At 33.1% G+C, this 20,490-nt stretch overlaps 1 protein-coding gene across 2 annotated transcripts in view; it reads right to left on the bottom strand.

Moving 5' to 3' along the window:
• LOC127724647 (uncharacterized) overlaps positions 1-20,490 on the bottom strand; it is a 182,369-nt gene that overhangs the window by 4,333 nt on the left and 157,546 nt on the right. For both annotated transcript variants that reach the window (XM_052231672.1, XM_052231674.1), the window contains exons 6-7: positions 17,326-17,473; positions 14,994-15,117 (exon numbers count right to left, since the gene is read on the bottom strand). In XM_052231672.1, the coding sequence (XP_052087632.1) occupies positions 14,994-15,117; positions 17,326-17,473 (272 nt within the window). The remainder of the gene's footprint in view (positions 1-14,993; positions 15,118-17,325; positions 17,474-20,490) is intronic.

Raw genomic sequence — 20,490 nt, 5'->3', positions numbered from 1 at the left:
CATATTAAATTTTGTAGATCTTGTCTTGATGATAATTTTTCCTATATAAAGTTTCTATTTATCTATCACAGTTTTGAAAATAAAAGTCAAAATTTCTGTGTTTCTATTATAGTTTTCAAATGAATAGACAAAAATGAAAAAAAATTGAAAAAATGTGACATTTAAGGGCTATAACTCCGATTAGAAGTCATCTGACAGTTTTGACAGCAGATCTCAACATTCTCAACATTTCTGCCCTTGTCAAATTTTCGCTACTCAGTGGTTTTCAAAATAACAAACAAAACTTGCATTTTACCCCTATGTTCTATTTTTAGCCATATTGGCCATCTTGGACGACAGGCGGGGTCATTAGACACATTTTTTTTAACTAGGTACCTTAATAATGATTGTGGCAAAGTTTGGTTAAATTTGGCCTGGCAGTTTCAGAGAAGAAGATTTTTTAAAAAGTTAACGGATGATGGATGCCTAGTGATGAGAAAAACTCACTTGGCCTTTTGGCCAGGTGAGCTTAAAATAGGAGGTGCAAAAAGGCATTATTTGGTGAAGGTTCTGAGAAAATTTCATCAAATTCTTATTAGGGGGGTAGGAGTAAAATGGGTATAATAAACTGCTTTGCTGAGCGCAGCTGGATTCGCCTGCAGAGGTCCAACCCTGAACAGTTGGGGCAAAAATGGACACAATATTCAAGCTTGATACAGGTCTGAATTTGGATTGTAATTAAATATTTGACATATTATAGGTTTCTGAATAAATGTAGTCAAAGAACTTGAAATTGGTTATATGAATTGAATTTATATTCAATTAAAGATTTATTGCTGTTGTGCAATACACTGTGCTGTTGCACAATACTTAGTAAATCTGTTGTCAGACTATAAACAAATAAAGTTCAATTTCTTCTCAATGTCATATTTGAAATTTATGAAAATCAATAGGGAGATTACATCAATAGCTATAAATAATTCACCAAAGTTTCATGAGAACTGCTGAAAGCATTTTTGAGTTATTGTCCAAAAACTGGAAAATCCCCCCTTTTTTAATGAATAAAACCCCATAACTCAGAAATGTAAAATCTAAAATTTATAAAATTCTAAAGGGAGCTTACATCAACAGATATAAACAATTCACCAAAGTTTCATGAGAACTGCTGAAAGCATTTTTTAGTTATTGTCAGAAAACTGGAAAATCCCCCTTTTTTATGAATAACACCCTGTAACTTGGAAACGTTAAATCTAAAATTTATAAAAATCCAAAATGGAGCTCATGTCAATAGATATAAACAATTCACCAAAATTTCTTGCAAGTTGGTGAAAGCATTCTTGAGTTATTGTCGGAAAACTGGAAAATCCCCCCTTTTTAAATGAAAAAAACCCAAAAAATCGTAAACGGTAAATCTGAAATTTATAAAAAACAAAATGGAGCTCACGTCAATAGATATAAACAATTCACCAAAGTTTCATGCATATTGGTTAAAGCTTTTTTGAGTTAATGTCCGACATGTTGACGACGGACAGACAGTCAACGGTATACCATAATACGTCCTGTAAACGGGCGTATAAAAATGTGTAATGAAGTGCTCACATGATTTATTAAAGCAAACTATGAAAATAATTCTTATCAACAAACTAGAGGGTCTAAAGAGCATGTCTCTCTCACCTAGGTCTATAAGGGCTCTTACTCCTATAAGAAGTCATTGGTTGACAGGCTGGATCATTGGACAGGTGAGCTAAAAATAGGTGCAGAAAGGCATTATTTGGTGAAGTTTCTGAGAAAATTCTTATTAGGGGGATAGGAGTAAAATGGGGATAAAAATGTGTAATGTAGTGCTCACATGATCACGAGAATGATTCTTATCAACAAACTAGAGGCTCTAAAGAGTATGTGTCTCTCACCTAGGTCTATGTGCATCATGAACAATAAACACTCTTCAAGATTGTGGACTATAATAGAATTTTTGACAAAATCTCTTTGATTTTGTTGATCTTGTATTGCTGATCATTTTTTTCTGTTTACAGTTTCTCTCAATTTTCTTTAGCTTTTATCTAAAACCAAAATAGGGTCATTTCAAGGCAATCACTCTTGTACAGACAACTAATGATTTTGGCAACATTTGATTTATTTGTAGATCTTGTCTTGCAGATCGTTTTTATTATTAAAGGTGTATGTCTATATTTTATTTTTATAGTTTTCAAGATAAAAGGTAATAAAATGCTCCACTGGGCACAGCTTGATACGACCGCAGAGGTCGAAACCCTGAACAGTTGGAGCAAGTATGGACACAACATTCAAGCTTGATACAGCACTAAATTTGGATTGTGATTAAATATTTGACACAGCATAGGTTTCTGACACAGAATGAATGTGGTCTAAGAACTTAAAAAAATTTAATTTACCTATTCAAATCATATCATTATTATTTGCTTTTATATATAAATCAAAAATAACCAATTTAAAATGGAAAATTTTAAAGAAAAAAAAGGAACCCCCTTATGATTCATCACCCCCAAACTCAATCCCAGCCTTCCCTTTGTGGTATGGTACCTTGCAGTAAAATTTCAGAGAGATCCATACACTTAAACACAAGTCATTGTCTGGAAACTAGAAAAATGCTTGTTTTTTTGCCCCTCTTTGGCCCCAAATTCCTAAACGTTTAGGGGAATTACCCCCAAACTCAAACCCAGCTTTCCCTTTGTGATATGGAACCTTGTAGTACAATTTCATAAAGATCCATACACTTACACACAAGTTATTGTCCTGAAACTAGAAAAATGCTTGTTTTTTTGCCCCTTTTTTGCCCCTAATTCCTAAAATTTAGAGGAAATTACCCCCAAAATCAATCCCAGCCTTCTCTTTGTGGTATGGTACCTTGCAGTACAATTTCAGAGAGATCCATACACTTGAACACAAGTCATTGTCTGGAAACTAGAAAAATGCTTATTTTTGGCCCCTTTTTAGCCCCTTATTCCAAAACGTTATTGGCAATTACCCCCAAACTCAATTCCAGTTTTCCCTTTGTGATATGGAACCTTGTAGTACAATTTCATAAAGATCCATACACTTACACACAAGTTATTGTCATGAAACTAGAAAAATGCTTGTTTTTTGTCCCTTTGTTTGCCCCTAATTCCTAAAATTTTGAGGCAATTTCCCCCAAAATCAATCCCAGCATTCCCTTTGTGATATGGAACATTGTGGTAAAATGTCAGAGAGATCCATACACTAACACACAAGTCATGTCTGGAAGTTACAAAAATGCTCATTTTTGGCCCCTTTTTGGCCCCTAATTCCTTAACTGTTGGTACCATAACCCCCAAAATCAATCCCAACCTTCCTTTTGTGGTATTGAACCTTATGGTAAAATTTCATTGAAATCCATTCACTTAAACTAAAGTTAGAGTGCGAAAGCTAATGTGTCTTCGGACGACGACAACGGCGCCAGACGAAAAGACGACGACGCCAACGTCATACCAATATACGACCACAAAATTTTTTTGCGGTCCTATAAAAACGCAAAAAATGGGTAATGATTGTCATTAAAAAGAATAAATGTGGATAGTGTCCACATGTGGACACCGATGATGCCCCCGCTTGCATAACATATAGTTATAAAGGGACATAACTGAAGAATGGTAAAAGTGACGCTACCCAAATTTGAACTTGATCTGAGTTTTGTGGTAATAAGCATTGTGTGTAAGTCTCATAACATTTGGTTGAGGCTTACTTAATTTAGAGAACGGAAACTAAAAATTTTGCAATTTTTCCATTTATAAAGGGACATAACTCTAGAACGGTTTAAGTGACGCCACCAAAATTCGAACATGATCTGTGATTTGTGGTAATAAGCATTGTGTATAAGTGTCATAACATTTGGTTTAGGCAAACTTAAGTTAGAGAACGGAAACTAAAAATTTTGCAATTTTTCCATTTATAAAGGGACATAACTCTAGAACGGTTAAAGTGACGCCACCAAAATTCGATCTTGATCTGTGTTTTGTGGTAATAAGCATTGTGTATAAGTTTCATAACATTTGGTTGAGGCAAACTCAAGTTAGAGAACGAAAACCAATTTTGGGACGTACGGACGTACGTAAGTACGTACGTACATATAGACAGACAAGGGTAAAACTTAATGCCCCCACCGCTACGGCGGGGGCATAAAAAACTCCAATTAGGAGTCTATTGACGATATCAGCCATGTGATTTATTTGGAAAAAATCATGTACATACAAAATCTTTTATTTTCGGAGTGTTCAACGTTGTCCTTAGCATGCTACAATTTCCAAGATAAACCTATTTTTCCCATCTAAGTTTTTGAGTAAACCAGTCTGCTCTTATCATGTGAACTTTCAATATTTAGAATATATTGTCTTTTCGTGAATATAACAATTTAAAAGTCCTGTCTGTGACGGTTGTAAATTAAAGATAGATATTTTTATAAAGTAGGTTATCCGTATTTTACTAATCTTTTATACAATTTTAAGAAAAGGTTGTCTCATTTCTGTACAGGTATTTGCCGTTTTCTTGATCTATTCACACTCAATGTTAATATCGAGACTAGGTCTGTTTGAATTTGTTTAGTAACTTAATTTCAAAATTGTTAATCTTTGCTGCATATCAATCGATTTCCTTTGGAATTTTTTCCCTGAAATTTTTTTGGCGTGTATATTTCTAATAAAACAGTTTAACAAATAATGTCTTTAAAATATACGATTGTTGTTTAGAAATAACTTTTGATCAGTATCATCACCAGCATTGTTTTACTATTGATTTTCTCAACTTTTTGATAAGAAGAATGACTTTTCTATTGTTCTTGGTCATCGGTTTTGCCACTGTAAAGTGGTTTCTAAGGTTGAAATTTCCAGTGTTTTCAATCATCAAGTATTTTTTAGGGTTTACATTTTTGCATAACTTCTCAGTTCAACTAAACTTTTAGACACCAGAAAATGCTATTTAATGATTTAACAGGGTCTGTATATACAAATTGTTAATCCTTACTGTGACCTGTGAAGGTGTAAGTAGAAGCAATTAATTACACTTACACATTGTACAATAGCGAATGTTCCACATGATTGCTGCTGTCAGTGTGAAAGTGTTTCCTTTAGATGCTATTTCATGGTCTTGAAGATTAGCTTCTGTCCAAGTTTCATAAAAATTCATGAAAGTTTACAAATTTATCATGTTAAAAAAGTTTAATCCCAGACTGTCTGTAAATGTTAACTGTAAAAAAAGTCCATTTATCAGTAAATACGGAACAAGAGGCTGTCAGAGTGACAGCAAACCAGATTTTCCTGCAGAGGTGGAACCCTGAACAGTTGGACACAACATTTAAGCTTAAAACAGCTCTGAATTTGGATTGTGATTGAATATTTGACACAGCATAGCTTTGTGACACAAAATGAATATGGTCAAAGAACTGAAAAATTTGAAATCGAACATTTACCTATTATGGTCCAATATCCAAAATCTAAGTACATTGTTAGAATCAGCATATCAAAGAACCCCAAGAATTCAATTTTTGATTAAATCAAACAAAAGTTTAATTTAGGACCCTTTGGACCTCAATGTGGTATTATCTAATTAATAATGAAAGTAAATACAGGTTTAGATTCAGCATTTCAAAGAACCCTATATATATTCAATTTATGCTGAAATCAAACACAGTATAATTTTGGATCCCGACTTGGACCAACTTGAAAACTGGGCCTAAAATCAGAAATCTAAATATGTTTATTAATAGACAAACTAAGCTTAGTTTTTAAAGGAGTTCACATCATCAAAAAAAATATATAGCATTCATAAAAACACTTAGTGTAATCAAACTTTATATATATAATTAATTTTGTCTTTCTTTTGTTACAAACTAATATAGATCTGCAACTTATCTATCAATGTCAACAATTTTATCTACACAATGTAATGTAATGAAATATATCCTTTAATAAAAATTGATTATTATCAAATGAAAATGATATTTGCAAATCACAATTTCTGTTCAAAGGGAAATAACTCAATCATATAATAAGTATAACTTTTGGCTACTAAAAGGTCGACAACTCAACAACAAGAAAAGCTAAAATCGTGAAATTGAACTTGACCTTCATTTAGTCACAGGAAACAAGATATCTAAATTTGAAAAAATTTCGTCAAAGCATTAATGAACAGACACTGTTTGACCTGCCCGCCGTACATCCCCAAATCAATAACCAATTTCTCCTTCGAAAATCCGGTTAAAAATGAAAAAAAATATTTAAAAAATTTTGCTCTGCATAATGTCTTTTGGTCATAAACAAACTTCTGTCCAAATTTCCTAAAATTCAACGAAAGTTTGACAAAGTAATTGATGTGTATCATACTTTAACCCCAGACTGTATCTTCTTTTTAAATGTAAAAAAAAATAAGTCCATTTATCAGTTAAAATACGGAAAAAAATGAAAATATTTTCAAAATGTTGCTCTGAATGGTGTATTTTGGTCATATCTAAGCTTCTGTCAAAATTTCATAAAATTCCATGAAGGTTTGACAAAGTTATTGATTTTTAAAAAACACTTTTAACCACAGACTGAACCATAAATTTAGATGTCGCCGATGCTGAGGAAGGAATCTAGGATCGCTATATCTAGCTTTCACGACATAAATGACGAAGGCTCAACAAAAATGAATGTCACTTCATACCCTGAAAATTTATAACACATATGTGAAAACGTCTAAGCTTCTAATAATTCAAAATAACAAAAATACCGAACTCCAAGGAATGAGCCATCATACATATCCAAGTTTACAATGTGGGCAGATGAATGAAGAAAAGGCTATCATTACCACTTTATTAATTAATAAATTATAAATTAATTGTGCATATTGACCTATGCGATATATATAAATGTTAATACCAAAACACAAATTTATGTTAATGCCTCTCTTTCCTTTAAACAAGTGTGCACAAGCTGAAATTTCTTGCCTGCTTTACTGACGTTGATTGATTTAATGTTGAAAATTTTAAAATTAAAAGGTTTTACATCAAGTATCAAATAAACTTAAAATTATCTATAATCGATGACAATAAGGTCAAGGTCAAGTAAACCCTGGCAGACAGTCATGTACACCTTACAATAATTTCATACACCAAATATAGCTGACCTATTGCTTATTGTATTTGAAAAACATACCAAAACACAAAAAACTTAACATTAACTATTGAACCATGAAAATTAGGTCAAGGTCAGATGAAACCTAACAGACTGATAAGTACCCCTTACAATCATTCCATACACCACATATAGCTTACCTACTGCTTATGGTATCAAAGAAATGGACATAAACATGTAACTTTAACTTTGATCACTGATCCATGAAATGAGGTCTAGGTCAGGTGCATCCTATCTGAGGGACAGGTAGACTTTGCAAGGAACTCATATACCAAATATCGTTTTCCTATTACTCATAATAAGTGAGAAATTTACATGAAAATAAATGGGGAATGTGTCCATGGGACACAGATAATGCCCCTGCTTGCATATAACATTATAAAGGGACATAACTCAAGAACCGTAGAAGTGAAGCTATCCAAATTTGTACTTGTTCAGATTTTTGTGGTAATAAGCATTGTGTATAAGTTTCATACCATTTGGTTGAGGTAAACTTAAGAAAGAGAACGGGAACAAAAAATTCAGCAATTTTTCCATTTGTAAAGGGGCATAACTCTAGAACGGTAAAAGTGACGCCACCAAAATTCGAAAATGATCTGTGTTTTGTAGTAATAAGCATTGTGTATAAGATTCATAACATTTTGTTGAGGCAAACTAAAGTTAAGAGAATTGAAACGAAAAATTGAGCAATTTTTCGATTTGTAAAGGGGCATTACTCTAGAACAGTAAAAATGACGCCACCAAAATTCAAACTTGATCTGTGTTTTGTAGTAATAAGCATTGTGTATAAGTTTCATAACATTTGGTTGAGGCAAACTAAAGTTAGAGAACGGAAACCAATTTTGGGACGTATGGACGGACTGACAAGGGTAAAACTTAATGCCACCTCTGCAATGGCAGGGGCATAAAAAATATATTTGTTTCCAAGCAGTTGCTGAACCATGAAAATGAGGTAAAGAACAATGGACATACGACAGACAGAAACTTCGCAAAATAAGGTATCTGCATACAAGGTATGAAGCAGCCAGGTTTTATTACCTTCTAAAGCTTTATACAAATAGTTTAACCGCCACTACCGGATAATAATCCCTATGTACTTTCATCGCAGGCGAGACAAAAAAAGTTATTTTTAGTAAGAACTTTTTGAAAGGACAAGTCTATAAAATTGACACTTCATTGAGGTTTTTACTTAATGATGACACTCTCAGAAGACAGCAAATTGAACTTAATCTCGAAGATTTCTTAATTTCATGAAAAAATATTATAATAAAATGCTCAGCAGGGCGCAGCTTGATACGACCGCAGAGGTCGGACCCTGAACAGTTGGGGCAAGTATGGACACAACATTCAAGCTTGATACAGCACTAAATTTGGATTGTGATTAAATATTTGACACAGCATAGGTTTCTAACACAGAATGAATGTGGTCTAAGAACTTAAAAATTTTAAATTGGACATTCACCTATTATGGTCCAATATCGAAAATCTAAATACATGGTTAGATTCAGCATATCAAAGAACCCCAAGAATTCAATTTTTGTTGAAATCAAACAAAGTTTAATTTTGGACCCCAACTTGGACCAACTTGAAAACTGGGCCCATAATAAAAATCTAAATACATGTTTAGATTCAGCATATCAAAGAACCCCAAGAATTCAATTTTTGATAAAATCAAACTAAGTTTAATTTTGGACCCTTTGGACCTTAATGTAGACCAATTTAAAAACGGGACCCATAATTAAAAATCTAAATACACGGTTAGATTTGGCATATCAAAGAACCCCAATAATTCAAATTTTGATGAAATCAAACAAAGTTTAATTTTGGACCCTTTTGACCTCAATATGAACCAATTTGATAGCGGGTCCACAAATAAAAAATCTAAATACATGGTTAGATTCAGCATATCAAAGAACCCCAAGAATTCAATTTTTGATGAAATCAAACAAAGTTTAATTTTGGACCCTTTTGACCTCAATGTGGACAAAGTTGATAACGGGGCCCAAAAATCAAAAATCTAAATACATGGTTAGATTCAGCATATCAAAGAACCCCATATATTCAATTTTTGTTGAAATCAAACAAAGTTTAATTTTGGACCCCGATTTGGACCAACTTGAAAACTGGGCCCATAATCAAAAATCTAAATACATGTTTAGATTCAGCATATCAAAGAACCCTAAGAATTCAATTTTTGTTAAAATCAAACTAAGTTTAATTTTGGACCCTTTTGACCTTAATGTAGACCAATTTGAAAACGGAACCAAAAATTAAGAATCTAAATACACGGTTAGATTCGGCATATCAAAGAACCCCAATAATTCAATTTTTGATGAAATCAAACAAAGTTAAATTTTAGACCCTTTGGACCTCAATGTGGACCAATTTAAAAACGGGGCCCAAAATCCAAAAACTTAATACACGGTTAGATTCAGCATATTAAAGAACCCCAAGAATTCAAGAATAAAACCCCATTGAAATTGATCAAGAAATAAGCAATTTATACGAAGTATCTTCTTTTGCACAATACTGTGCAATTGAATATTTCTTGCTATTGTGCAATACTGTACAATTGACAATTTCTTGCTATTGCGCAATATTGTGCTATTGGATATTTCTTGCTATTGCGCAATACTGTGCAATTGAAGATTTCTTGCTATTGTGCAATACTGTGCAATTGAAGATTTCTTGCAATTGTGCAATACTGTGCAATTGAAAATTTCTTGCTATTGCACAATACTTATTATATAATAATTTACACATCCTGTTTGGTTTGTATCTCCTACCATATCATTATTATTTGCTTTTAAATATTAATCAGAAATAACCAACTTAAAATGGAAAATTTTAAAAGAAAAAAAAAAGGAAAAAAAGAAAAAAAAAAAATCCCCCCCCCCAAAATTTTTTGAACCCCCTTATGATTCATCACCCCCAAACTCAATCCCAGCCTTCCCTTTGTGGTATGGTACCTTGCAGTACAATTTCAGAGAGATCCATACACTTGAACACAAGTCATTGTCTGGAAACTAGAAAAATGCTTATTTTTGGCCCCTTTTTGGCCCCAAATTCCTAAACGTTTCAGGCAATTACCCCCAAACTCAATTCTAGCTTTCCCTTTGTGATATGGAACCTTGTAGTACAATTTCAGAAATATCCAAACACTTACACACAAGTTATTGTCATGAAACTAGAATAAAATGCTTCGCTGGGGCGCAGCTTGATACGACCGCAGAGGTCGAACCCTGAACAGTTGGGGCAAGTATGGACACAACATTCAAGCTTGATACAGCTCTGAATTTGGATTGTTATTAAATATTTGTCACAGCATAGGTTTCTGACACAATTTTTGATGAAATCAAACAAAGTTTAATTTTGGACCCTTTTGACCTCAATATGAACCAATTTGATAGCGGGGCCCACAAATAAAAAATCTAAATACATGGTTAGATTCAGCATATCAAAGAACCCCATATATTCAATTTTTGTTGAAATCAAAAAAAGTTTAATTTTGGACACCAACTTCGACCAACTTGAAAACTGGGCCCATAATCAAAAATCTAAACACATGTTTAGATTCAGCATATCAAAGAACCCCAAGAATTTTTGTTAAAATCAAACTAAGTTTAATTTTGGACCCTTTGGACCTCAATGAAGACCAATTTAAAAAACGGGACCAAAATTAAAAATCTAAAAACACGGTTAGATTTGGCATATCAAAGAACCCCAATAATTCAATTTTCGATGAAATCAAACAAAGTTTAATTTTGGACCCTTTTGACCTCAATATGAACCAATTTGATAGCTGGGCCTACAAATAAAAAATCTAAATACATGGTTAGATTCAGCATATCAAAGAACCTCATATATTCAATTTTTGTTGAAATCAAACAAAGTTAAATTTTGGACCCCAATTTGGACCAACTTGAAAACTGGGCCCATAATCAAAAAACTAACTACATGTTTAGATTCAGCATATCAAAGAACCCCATATATTCAATTTTTGTTGAAATCAAACAAAGTTTAAATACTGGACCCTATCTTGGACCAACTTGAAAACTGGGCCCATAATCAAAAATCTAAACACATGTTTAGATTCAGCAAATCAAAGAACCCCAAGAATTCAATTTTTGTCAAAATCAAACTAAGTTTAATTTTGGACCCTTTGGACCTCAATGTAGACCTTTAAAAAACAGGACCCAAAATTAAAAACCTAAATACACGGTTAGATTTGGAATATCAAAGAACCCCAATAATTCAATTTTAGATGAAATCAAACAAAGTTTAATTTTGGACCCTTTTGACCTCAATATGAACCAATTAGATAACGGGGTCCACAAATAAAAAATCTAAATACATGGTTAGATTCAGCATATCAAAGAACCCCATATATTCAATTTTTGTTGAAATCAAACAAAGTTTAATTTTGGACCCCAATTTGGACCAACTTGAAAACTGGACCAAAAATCTAAATACATGTTTAGATTCAGCATATCAAAGAACCTCATATATTCAATTTTTGCTAAAATCAAACAAAGTTTAATTTTGGAACCTTTGGACATTAATGTAGACCAATTTGAAAACTGGACCCAAAATTAAAAATCTAAATACACTGTTAGATTCGGCATAACAAATAAATAAATGTGATCAAAGATTTTACATATCTAATGCGCCATACTGTGCAATTAAAGATTGCTTCTTGAAATTTTTCAATATTTGAAATTTGAAAAAAAAATAATATTTGAAGAATAATTCTTTTTAATTTCTGAAATCTGAAATGAGAAAAAATTGGCCCCCCACAATTTCTTTTTATTCCCCCCCCCCCCTTTTTCCCCCCAAAAAATTCTTTCCCTCAAGATATGGTCATAATCTCAATTCAAATTTCCAATGGAGTTGGCAACCATAATTACCCATTTAAATTTACCATAGTGCTAACTTAATCTATTTTATAATAGAATTAATAAAAATATAGTGTCAAATCTTTCATATGGATTTTTTTGTAAAAAAAAAAGATGCAACATTTGCAGATATTTTTACTGGTCTTCCTTTATAAATATGCATTTCTTTAAACATAATTTAAAAGCAGTGTAAGGGAAGTAACCAAAACGTTGTATTTGGATTACCTCCCTTACACTGTTTTAGATTATCTTTATTGTTCATTAACCATTACTTTATACATAATTTAAAAGCAGTGTAAGGGAGATAATTTCAATGATGTATTTGATTTATCTCCCTTACACTGCTTTAAATTATGTTTGTACTAAAGTATTTGTCCATTAACCAGGACAACCTTGTTTTTCCCCCTTTTTTGCCCCTAATTCCTAAACGGTTTGAGCCATAACCCCCCAAAGCAAATCCTAACCATCCCTTTGTGGTATGGAAACTTGTAGTATAATTTCAGAGAGATCCATACACCGTTCCACAGTTATTGTCTGGAAACTAGAAAATACTCATTTTTGGCCCCTAATTCCTTAACTGTTGGTACCATAACCCCCAAAATCAATCCCAACCTTCCTTTTGTGGTATTTAACCTTATGGTCAAATTTCAAAAAGATCCATTCACTTAAACTAAAGTTAGAGTGCGAAAACCAATATGTATTCGGACGACGACGCCGGACGACGACGACGCCAACGTCATACCAATATACGACCACAAAATTTTTTTGCGGTCGTATAAAAATGCTTGTTTTTTGCCCCTTTTTTGGCCCCTAATTCCTAAAATTTTGAGGCAATTACCCCCAAAATCAATTACAGCCTTCCCTTTGTGATATGGAACCTTGTGGTACAATGTCAGAGAGATCCATACACTTACACACAAGTTATTGTCTGGAAGTTACAAAAATGCTTATTTTTGGCCCCTAATTCCTTAACTGTTGGTACCATAACCCCCAAAATCAATCCCAACCTTCCTTTCGTGGTATTGAACCTTATGGTAAAATTTCATGGAGATCCATTCACTTAAACTAAAGTTAGAGTGCGAAAACCAATGTGTCTTCGGACGACGCCAGACGACGACGACGACGACGACGACGACGACGACGCCAATGTCATACCAATATACGACCAAAAAATTTTCAATTTTTGCGGTCGTATAAAAATGGAAAAATTTTAAAAGAAAAAAAAAAGGAAAAAAAGAAAAAAAAGGAAAAAAAAATAAATCCCCCCCCCCTAATTTTTTGAACCCCCTTATGATTATTCACCACCAAACTCAATCCCAGCCTTCCCTTTGTGGTATGGTACCTTGCAGTACAATTTCAGAGAGATCCATACACTTGAGCATAAGTTATTGTCTGGAAACTAGAAAAATGCTTATTTTTGGCCCCTTTTTTGCCCCTTATTCCTAAACGTTTTGGGCAATTACCCCCAAACTCAATTCCAGCTTTCCCTTTGTGATATGGAACCTTGTAGTACAATTTCAGAAAGATCCATACACTTACACACAAGTTATTATCTTGAAACTAGAAAAATGCTTGTTTTTTGCCCCTTTTTGGGCCCCTAATTCCTAATATTTTGAGGCAATTACCCCCAAAATCAATCCCAGCATTCCCTGTGTGGTATGGAACCTTGTGGTACAATTTCAGAGAGATCCATACACTTGAACACAAGTTATTGTCTGGAAACTAGAAAAATGCTTATTTTTGGCCCCTTTTTGGCCCCTTATTCCTAAACGTTTTGGGCAATTACCCCTAAACTCAATTCCAGCTTTTCCTTTGTGATATGGAACCTTGTAGTACAATTTCAGAAAGATCCATAAACTTACACACAAGTTATTGTCATGAAACTAAAAAAATGCTTGTTTTTTGCCCCTTTGTTGGCCCCTAATTCCTAAAATTTTGAGGCAATTACCCCCAAAATTAATCCAAGCATTCCCTGTGTGATATGGAACCTTGTGGTACAATGTCAGAGAGATCCATACACTAACACACAAGTTATGTCTGGAAGTTACAAAAATGCTTATTTTTGGCCCCTTTTTGGCCCCTAATTCCTTAACTGTTGGTACCCCAACCCCAAAAATCAATCCCAACCTTCCTTTTGTGGTATTGAACCTATGGTAAAATTTCATAGAGATCCATTCACTTAAACTAAAGTTAGAGTGCGAAAACCAATGTGTCTTCGGACGACGACGCCAACGTCATACCAATATATGACCGCAAAATTTTTTTGCGGTCGTATAAAAATGCTTATTTTTGGCCCCTTTTTGGCCCCTAATTCCTTAAATGTTGGTACCATAACCCTCAAAATCAATCCCAAACTTCCTTTTGTGGTATTGAACCTTATGGTGAAATTTCATAGAGACCCATTCACTTAAACTAAAGTTAGAGTGCGAAAACCAATGTGTCTTTGGACGACGATGACGCCAACGTCATACCAATATGCGACTGCAAAATTTTTTGTGGTCGTATAAAAATAATATAATTCTGAATTATTAGTTTTGCATTTAGTAAAGTAATTTTAATGTTCTGTGGTATACTTTAGTAGTTTTATTGTATTTTGTGTAGTTCTGTGGTATATTTTGGGTGTGTCGTGGTATTCTGTGGTGTTCTGTGGTAAACAGACGCTCCGCTTTAACAAGGTATATGTTTACATGTATTATAATACAAAAATACTCTCATCATATTTTTTATCCATATGGTGACCAATGGATTTATTCTGGATACTTACACATTGTGTTAAGAATTGATGGCGTAAAGCAATAGTAGAGGCAATGCCTTAAAGTGCTGAAACAACCTGTTTCCTACTTGACAAAATTTACAGATTTATTCAGAAAGTCACAAAAGATGACACAAGAATATTAGGAAAGTCAGAACTAATGTTTTCAGAATGGATCATTATTCGTATTCAAAATAAAGCAGTTACCTGTAAGCATCATCTGATGTCATTTTCAAGTGTTTCATGATATATGCAATTGCTAATGTAGGTGAGCGAGATATCCCTGCTAAACAGTGAATCAAAACACAACCATTGGCCTCTCTAATCTTATCTGAAATAAGAATATGAATCATTTACTGGATTTGATAGATACCTTAAATGTTTTGTTATTGTTTACTGGAGAACTACAAACTAATGTATTATAAATAACTTTCTCTTATGGTTGTGGCCTGTAATCTATCTCTTGCATGAAGAGATATTTCTCGTATCACACTCTGTGATACGAAAACTCCATTAATTTGATGGCTTATCCAGAATCATGAGACTATATTACGACATTTCAATTGGCCATTTGTTCGGTCATTCAAAGCTTTAGAAGATGTACATTTCGTCCATGGCAACGGACAAATAAATCACTCACACTTTTCACCTGAAAATCTTCTTTTTGTCAAATTGTATTACATTCTGAAGCATACAAAAAGTTTTAAAATGTCTGATGTTAAAGTTTGAAGCCAGAATAGGATTTATGACGTCATACTAGTTTGTGTGAAAGACTAGATCAATGATTCGGGAAATTTTTTTTTAACACAATGAGAGTGTTGACAATAAGAGAAATAGGTTTAACAACTTTTAAGAATTGGATTTCACTTGAAAACAACTCTTGTTATTTAATTTAAATAGTAATAATAGACTCGCCAAAAGCTCGTTTATAATTATATTGAAGTAAAAGAACAGAGTTCCAATGTCCCCCGCATTGCACATATTTTATCTGTTTTGTCCAAGGGCAATAACTAAAAATAAAATATTTTTATTTTTAAATCTTTTTAAAATTATCTTGCTATAGAGTTGAAGACCTGAGTGCAATTTCCGATATATTTAATATTTCCAAGGGAAACACATTAAAAATATTTGATCGGCACTTATCTTTAAAATTGTCTGAGACATTGCTGTTATATACCTTTGATATGAATTTGATAAAAATCTGGCACAAATTGTACATGTGAGAGTACTTACAATGCAAATTTCCATATAATTTAAATTTCTAAGGGGCATAACTTTTAAAAAATAGTTGATAGATACTGATTTTCGAACTCGTCCGAGACATTGCTGATATAAACCTACAATATAAGTTTCATAAAAATTTGGCAAGAATTGTACACATGAGAGTGCTAATGATGCAATTTTCAATATAATTAAAAAATTATTGTTTCCAAGTGCATAACTCTGGACACCTGGTATTTCTATATCCCCTGCAAGGTGTCACACGGGGGACAATTAAATAACTTCAGTTGATATCTAATTCTCACTCATTATGAAACTTGTAATTACCTGTTCCAGGATGATTCCTTGTGCTTAAATGGGTCCTTTAGACAAATTTTAGATTAAATTATGGAAAGTTATTGAACTAACACAGCAAGGCTTTTTCTTTTTCTAAAATACTTTAGTCATAGTCTGTAGATGAGTTCGAAAATCATTGTTGATCAATTATTTTAAAAGAGTTATGTACTTTGGAAACATTAAATATATGGAAAATTGCATTGTTAAGGCTCTCATGTGTACAATGCTTGCCAGAATTTTATGAAACTTAAATCATAGGTTATATTAGCAATGTCTTTGGCAAGTTTGAAAATCAGTGACGATCAATAATTTCGGAAGAGTTATGTCCCTTGGTATATTAATTATATGGAAAATAGCCATATGAGCGCTCTAATGTGTACAATTCTTGCCAGATTTTTATGAAATTTATATTATTGGTTTATATCATCAATGTGTTTGACGAGTTCAAAAATCAGTGCTGATCAATTGTTTTAAAAAGAGTTAGGCCCCTAAGGAGTTGTCTGACAATTTTTGCCAAAATAGACAGTAGGTAGATTTTTGCATTCTGAATATTTTAGCATCCATCAGATTCTCTTTATCATCAATCAGATTCTATTTATCTAGAATGGATTTCAAGGTAAGACAAATATTGCACTCTTCCTCTATGTTCTATTTAAGCCATGTTTGTTTGCAGACAGGACATGTATACTTGTCTGTATGACCAGCTCTTAATTTGCATGTCTAGATAAGTTTAAATAAATTAAAAAGGGGCAACCAAATATCTAACAAAACACTCCAACTTCTTAACAGAGAGTAATGAGTAACTCAGTAATCACTGATGAGACAGACACATTCACATGTTATACATAAAAGGGTTATACAATTTACCTACTCAACTCTAATATCAAAATCAGTGGAAGAACAACAGATACAAATAACATTAATAATGTTTATTTTCATGTAATATCCTTCCAAAATTGTTTTACTTTAAAATAAATATTACCTATAAACTGGAATGCTTCTTCAAAAAATGGCAACATTTTTGCACTGTAATTGTCATTTACTGGAATGCGAAAGAAGTGTCCTTCCTGAATAAAAGGTGGCTGCGGACATGTGGTACTCACATTTAAAATATATGATATGTCATTAACCTGAAACATAAATTGCTTTACTTTAAATCCATAACTTGTATCTAATAATTTATAAGTAAGTAGAACAAGTAATGATTGTAATGGTCCTAAACAAAGTCCTACTTAGACCACAATAATACCATTATTTATTTATCAAACATATATACAATGGATGCAATTGTACCAAACAGATCAAGTGGCATGTTCCCATTAATAATTGCTGAAAGATGAAAACAGATGTATACTTACTTTTTTGGAGCCCTATGATACAGAAAAACCTCTTTTAGATAAAAAGAATAAATATGGAAAAATTAAACATAAGCGAGGGATTCACCAACCAACTTGTCTTGTAATCAGGATGAAAATATAGGGATGATCCTCAGAGATTCAGCTTCAAAATCATTCATTATGTCTTTCTTATTTTTTAATATTTCAAAAAACATGTTTGCTAGGTACTTTTCCAAATCATTATTGTTCTGAGAGACTTCCAGGAAAGGAGTTGGTTCAATAACTCATAATTTTGGCCCTTAAAATATAAAATTTTAAAATGCGATAATGTTATGAAATTTGATGAAATCATATGTTAAAATGTTCATTTGTTTATTTAAAAAAAAAAGATTTTCACCAATTGCGTCATGAATGATGAATTTCATTAAAACTATATTTTTTTGCATATTTTGGCAAAATTTCTGGCACTTTTCTGAAAAATTAACAGTGGTGCCACCCCTTGCCAAAAAATTTGGCAAGAATTGTACACATGAGAGTGCTAACGATGCAATTTTCAATATAATTAAATAGTTAATGTTTCCAAGGGGCATAACTCTGGACACCTGGTATTTCTATGTCCCCTGCAAGGTGTCACACGGGGGACAATTGAATAACTGCAGTTGATATCAAGCCATATCCAATTTTCACTCATGGATATGAAAAAAAAAAAATTTTGCTGAAATATAATCTTAATATATCACATTCTTTCCTTCAACCAAAATTTCAAAGGGCGTAGGATGGGCCACGTACAAAAAAAAAAAAAAAGGTTGAAAAAGGCAACACATTTCTAGAATAAAATGCTCCGCAGGGCGCAGCTTGATACGACCGCAGAGGTCCAACCCTGAACAGTTGGGGCAAGTATGGACACAACATTCAAGCTTGATACAGCTTTGCATTTGGATTGTGATTAAATATTTGACACAGCATAGGTTTCTGACACAGAATGAATGTGGTCTAAGAACTTAAAAATTTTATTTAAATTGGACATTCACCTATTATGGTCCAATATCCAAAATCTAAATACATGGTTAGATTCAGCATATCAAAGAACCCCAAAAATTCAATTTTTGATGAAATCAAACGAAGTTTAATTTTGGACCCTTTTGACCTCAATGTGGACAAAGTTGATAACAGGGCCCAAAAATCAAAAATCTAAATACATGGTTAGATTCAGCATATCAAAGAACCCCATATATTCAATTTTTGTTGAAATCAAACAATGTTTAATTTTGGACCCCGATTTGGACCAACTTGAAAACTGGGCCCATAATCAAAAATCTAAACACATGTTTAGATTCAGCATATCAAAGAACCCCAAGAATTCAACTTTTGTTAAAATCAAACTATGTTTAATTTTGGACCCTTTGGACCTTAATGTAGACCAATTTAAACAAGAGTGCACACGCTGAAATGTCTCGCCTTCTTTACTAATCATTGATATTATGTTGATAGTCCTAAATATAAAGCTTTATTACAACTGTCACATAAACTTAACATTAACCAAGTAAACTAAACATTGACCAATGAACCATGAAAATGAGGTCAAGGTCAAATGAACCATGCTGGGCAGGCATGTATAGCTAACAATTCTTCCATACAACAAATATAGTTGACCTATTGCTTATAGTTTAAGAAAAACAGACCAAAACACAAAAACTTAACACTGAGCAATGAACCTTGAAAATGAGGTCAAGGTCAAACAAAACCTGCGTGACTGACAAATAGATCATAAAATATTTCCATGCACCAAATATAGTTGAACTATTGCATATAGTATAAGAAAAAAAGAACAAAACTCAAAAAACTTAACTTTGACCACTGAACCATGAAAATGAGGTCAAGGTCAGATGACACCTGCCCGCTAGACATGTACACCTTACAATCATTCCATACACCAAATATAGTAGACCTATGGCATACAGTATAAGAAAAACAGACTAAAACACAAAAACTTAACTATAACCACTGAACCATGAAAATGAGGTCAAGGTCAGATGACACCTGCCAGTTGGACATGTACACCTTACAGTCCTTCCATACACCGAATATACTAGCCCTATTGCTTATAGTATCTGAGATATGGACTTGACCACCAAAACTTAACCTTGTTCACTGATCCATGAAATGAGGTCGAGGTCAAGTGAAAACTGTCTGACGGGCATGAGGACCTTGCAAGGTACGCACATACCAAATATAGTTATCCTATTACTTATAATAAGAGAGAATCTAACATTACAAAAAATCTTAACTTTTTTTTCAAGTAGTCACTGAACCATGAAAATGAGGTCAAGGACATTGGACATGTGACTGACGGAAACTTCGTAACATGAGGCATCCATATACAAAGTATGAAGCACCCAGACCTTCCACCTTCTAAAATATAAAGCTTTTAAGAAGTTAGCTAACGCCGCCGCAGCCGGATGACTATCCCTATGTCGAGCTTTCTGCGACAAAAGTCGCAGGCTCGACAAAAACGGAACCAAAAATTAAGAATCTAAATACACGGTTAGATTCGGCATATCAAAGAACCCCAATAATTTAATTTTTGATGAAATCAAACAAAGTTTAATTTTGGACCCTTTGGACCTCAATGTGGACCAATTTAAAAACGGGGCCCAAATCCAAAAACTAAATACACGGTTAGATTCAGCATATTAAAGAACCCCAAGAATTCAAGAATAAAACCCCATTGAAATTGGTCAAGAAATAAGCAATTTATACGAAGTATCTTCTTTTGCACAATACTGTGCAATTAAATATTTCTTGCTATT

Source organism: Mytilus californianus, unplaced genomic scaffold, assembly GCF_021869535.1.
Source record: "Mytilus californianus isolate M0D057914Y unplaced genomic scaffold, xbMytCali1.0.p SCAF_14, whole genome shotgun sequence".
Taxonomy (NCBI): Eukaryota; Metazoa; Mollusca; class Bivalvia; order Mytilida; family Mytilidae; genus Mytilus; species Mytilus californianus.
This window is presented reverse-complemented; position numbering and strand designations above follow the sequence as displayed.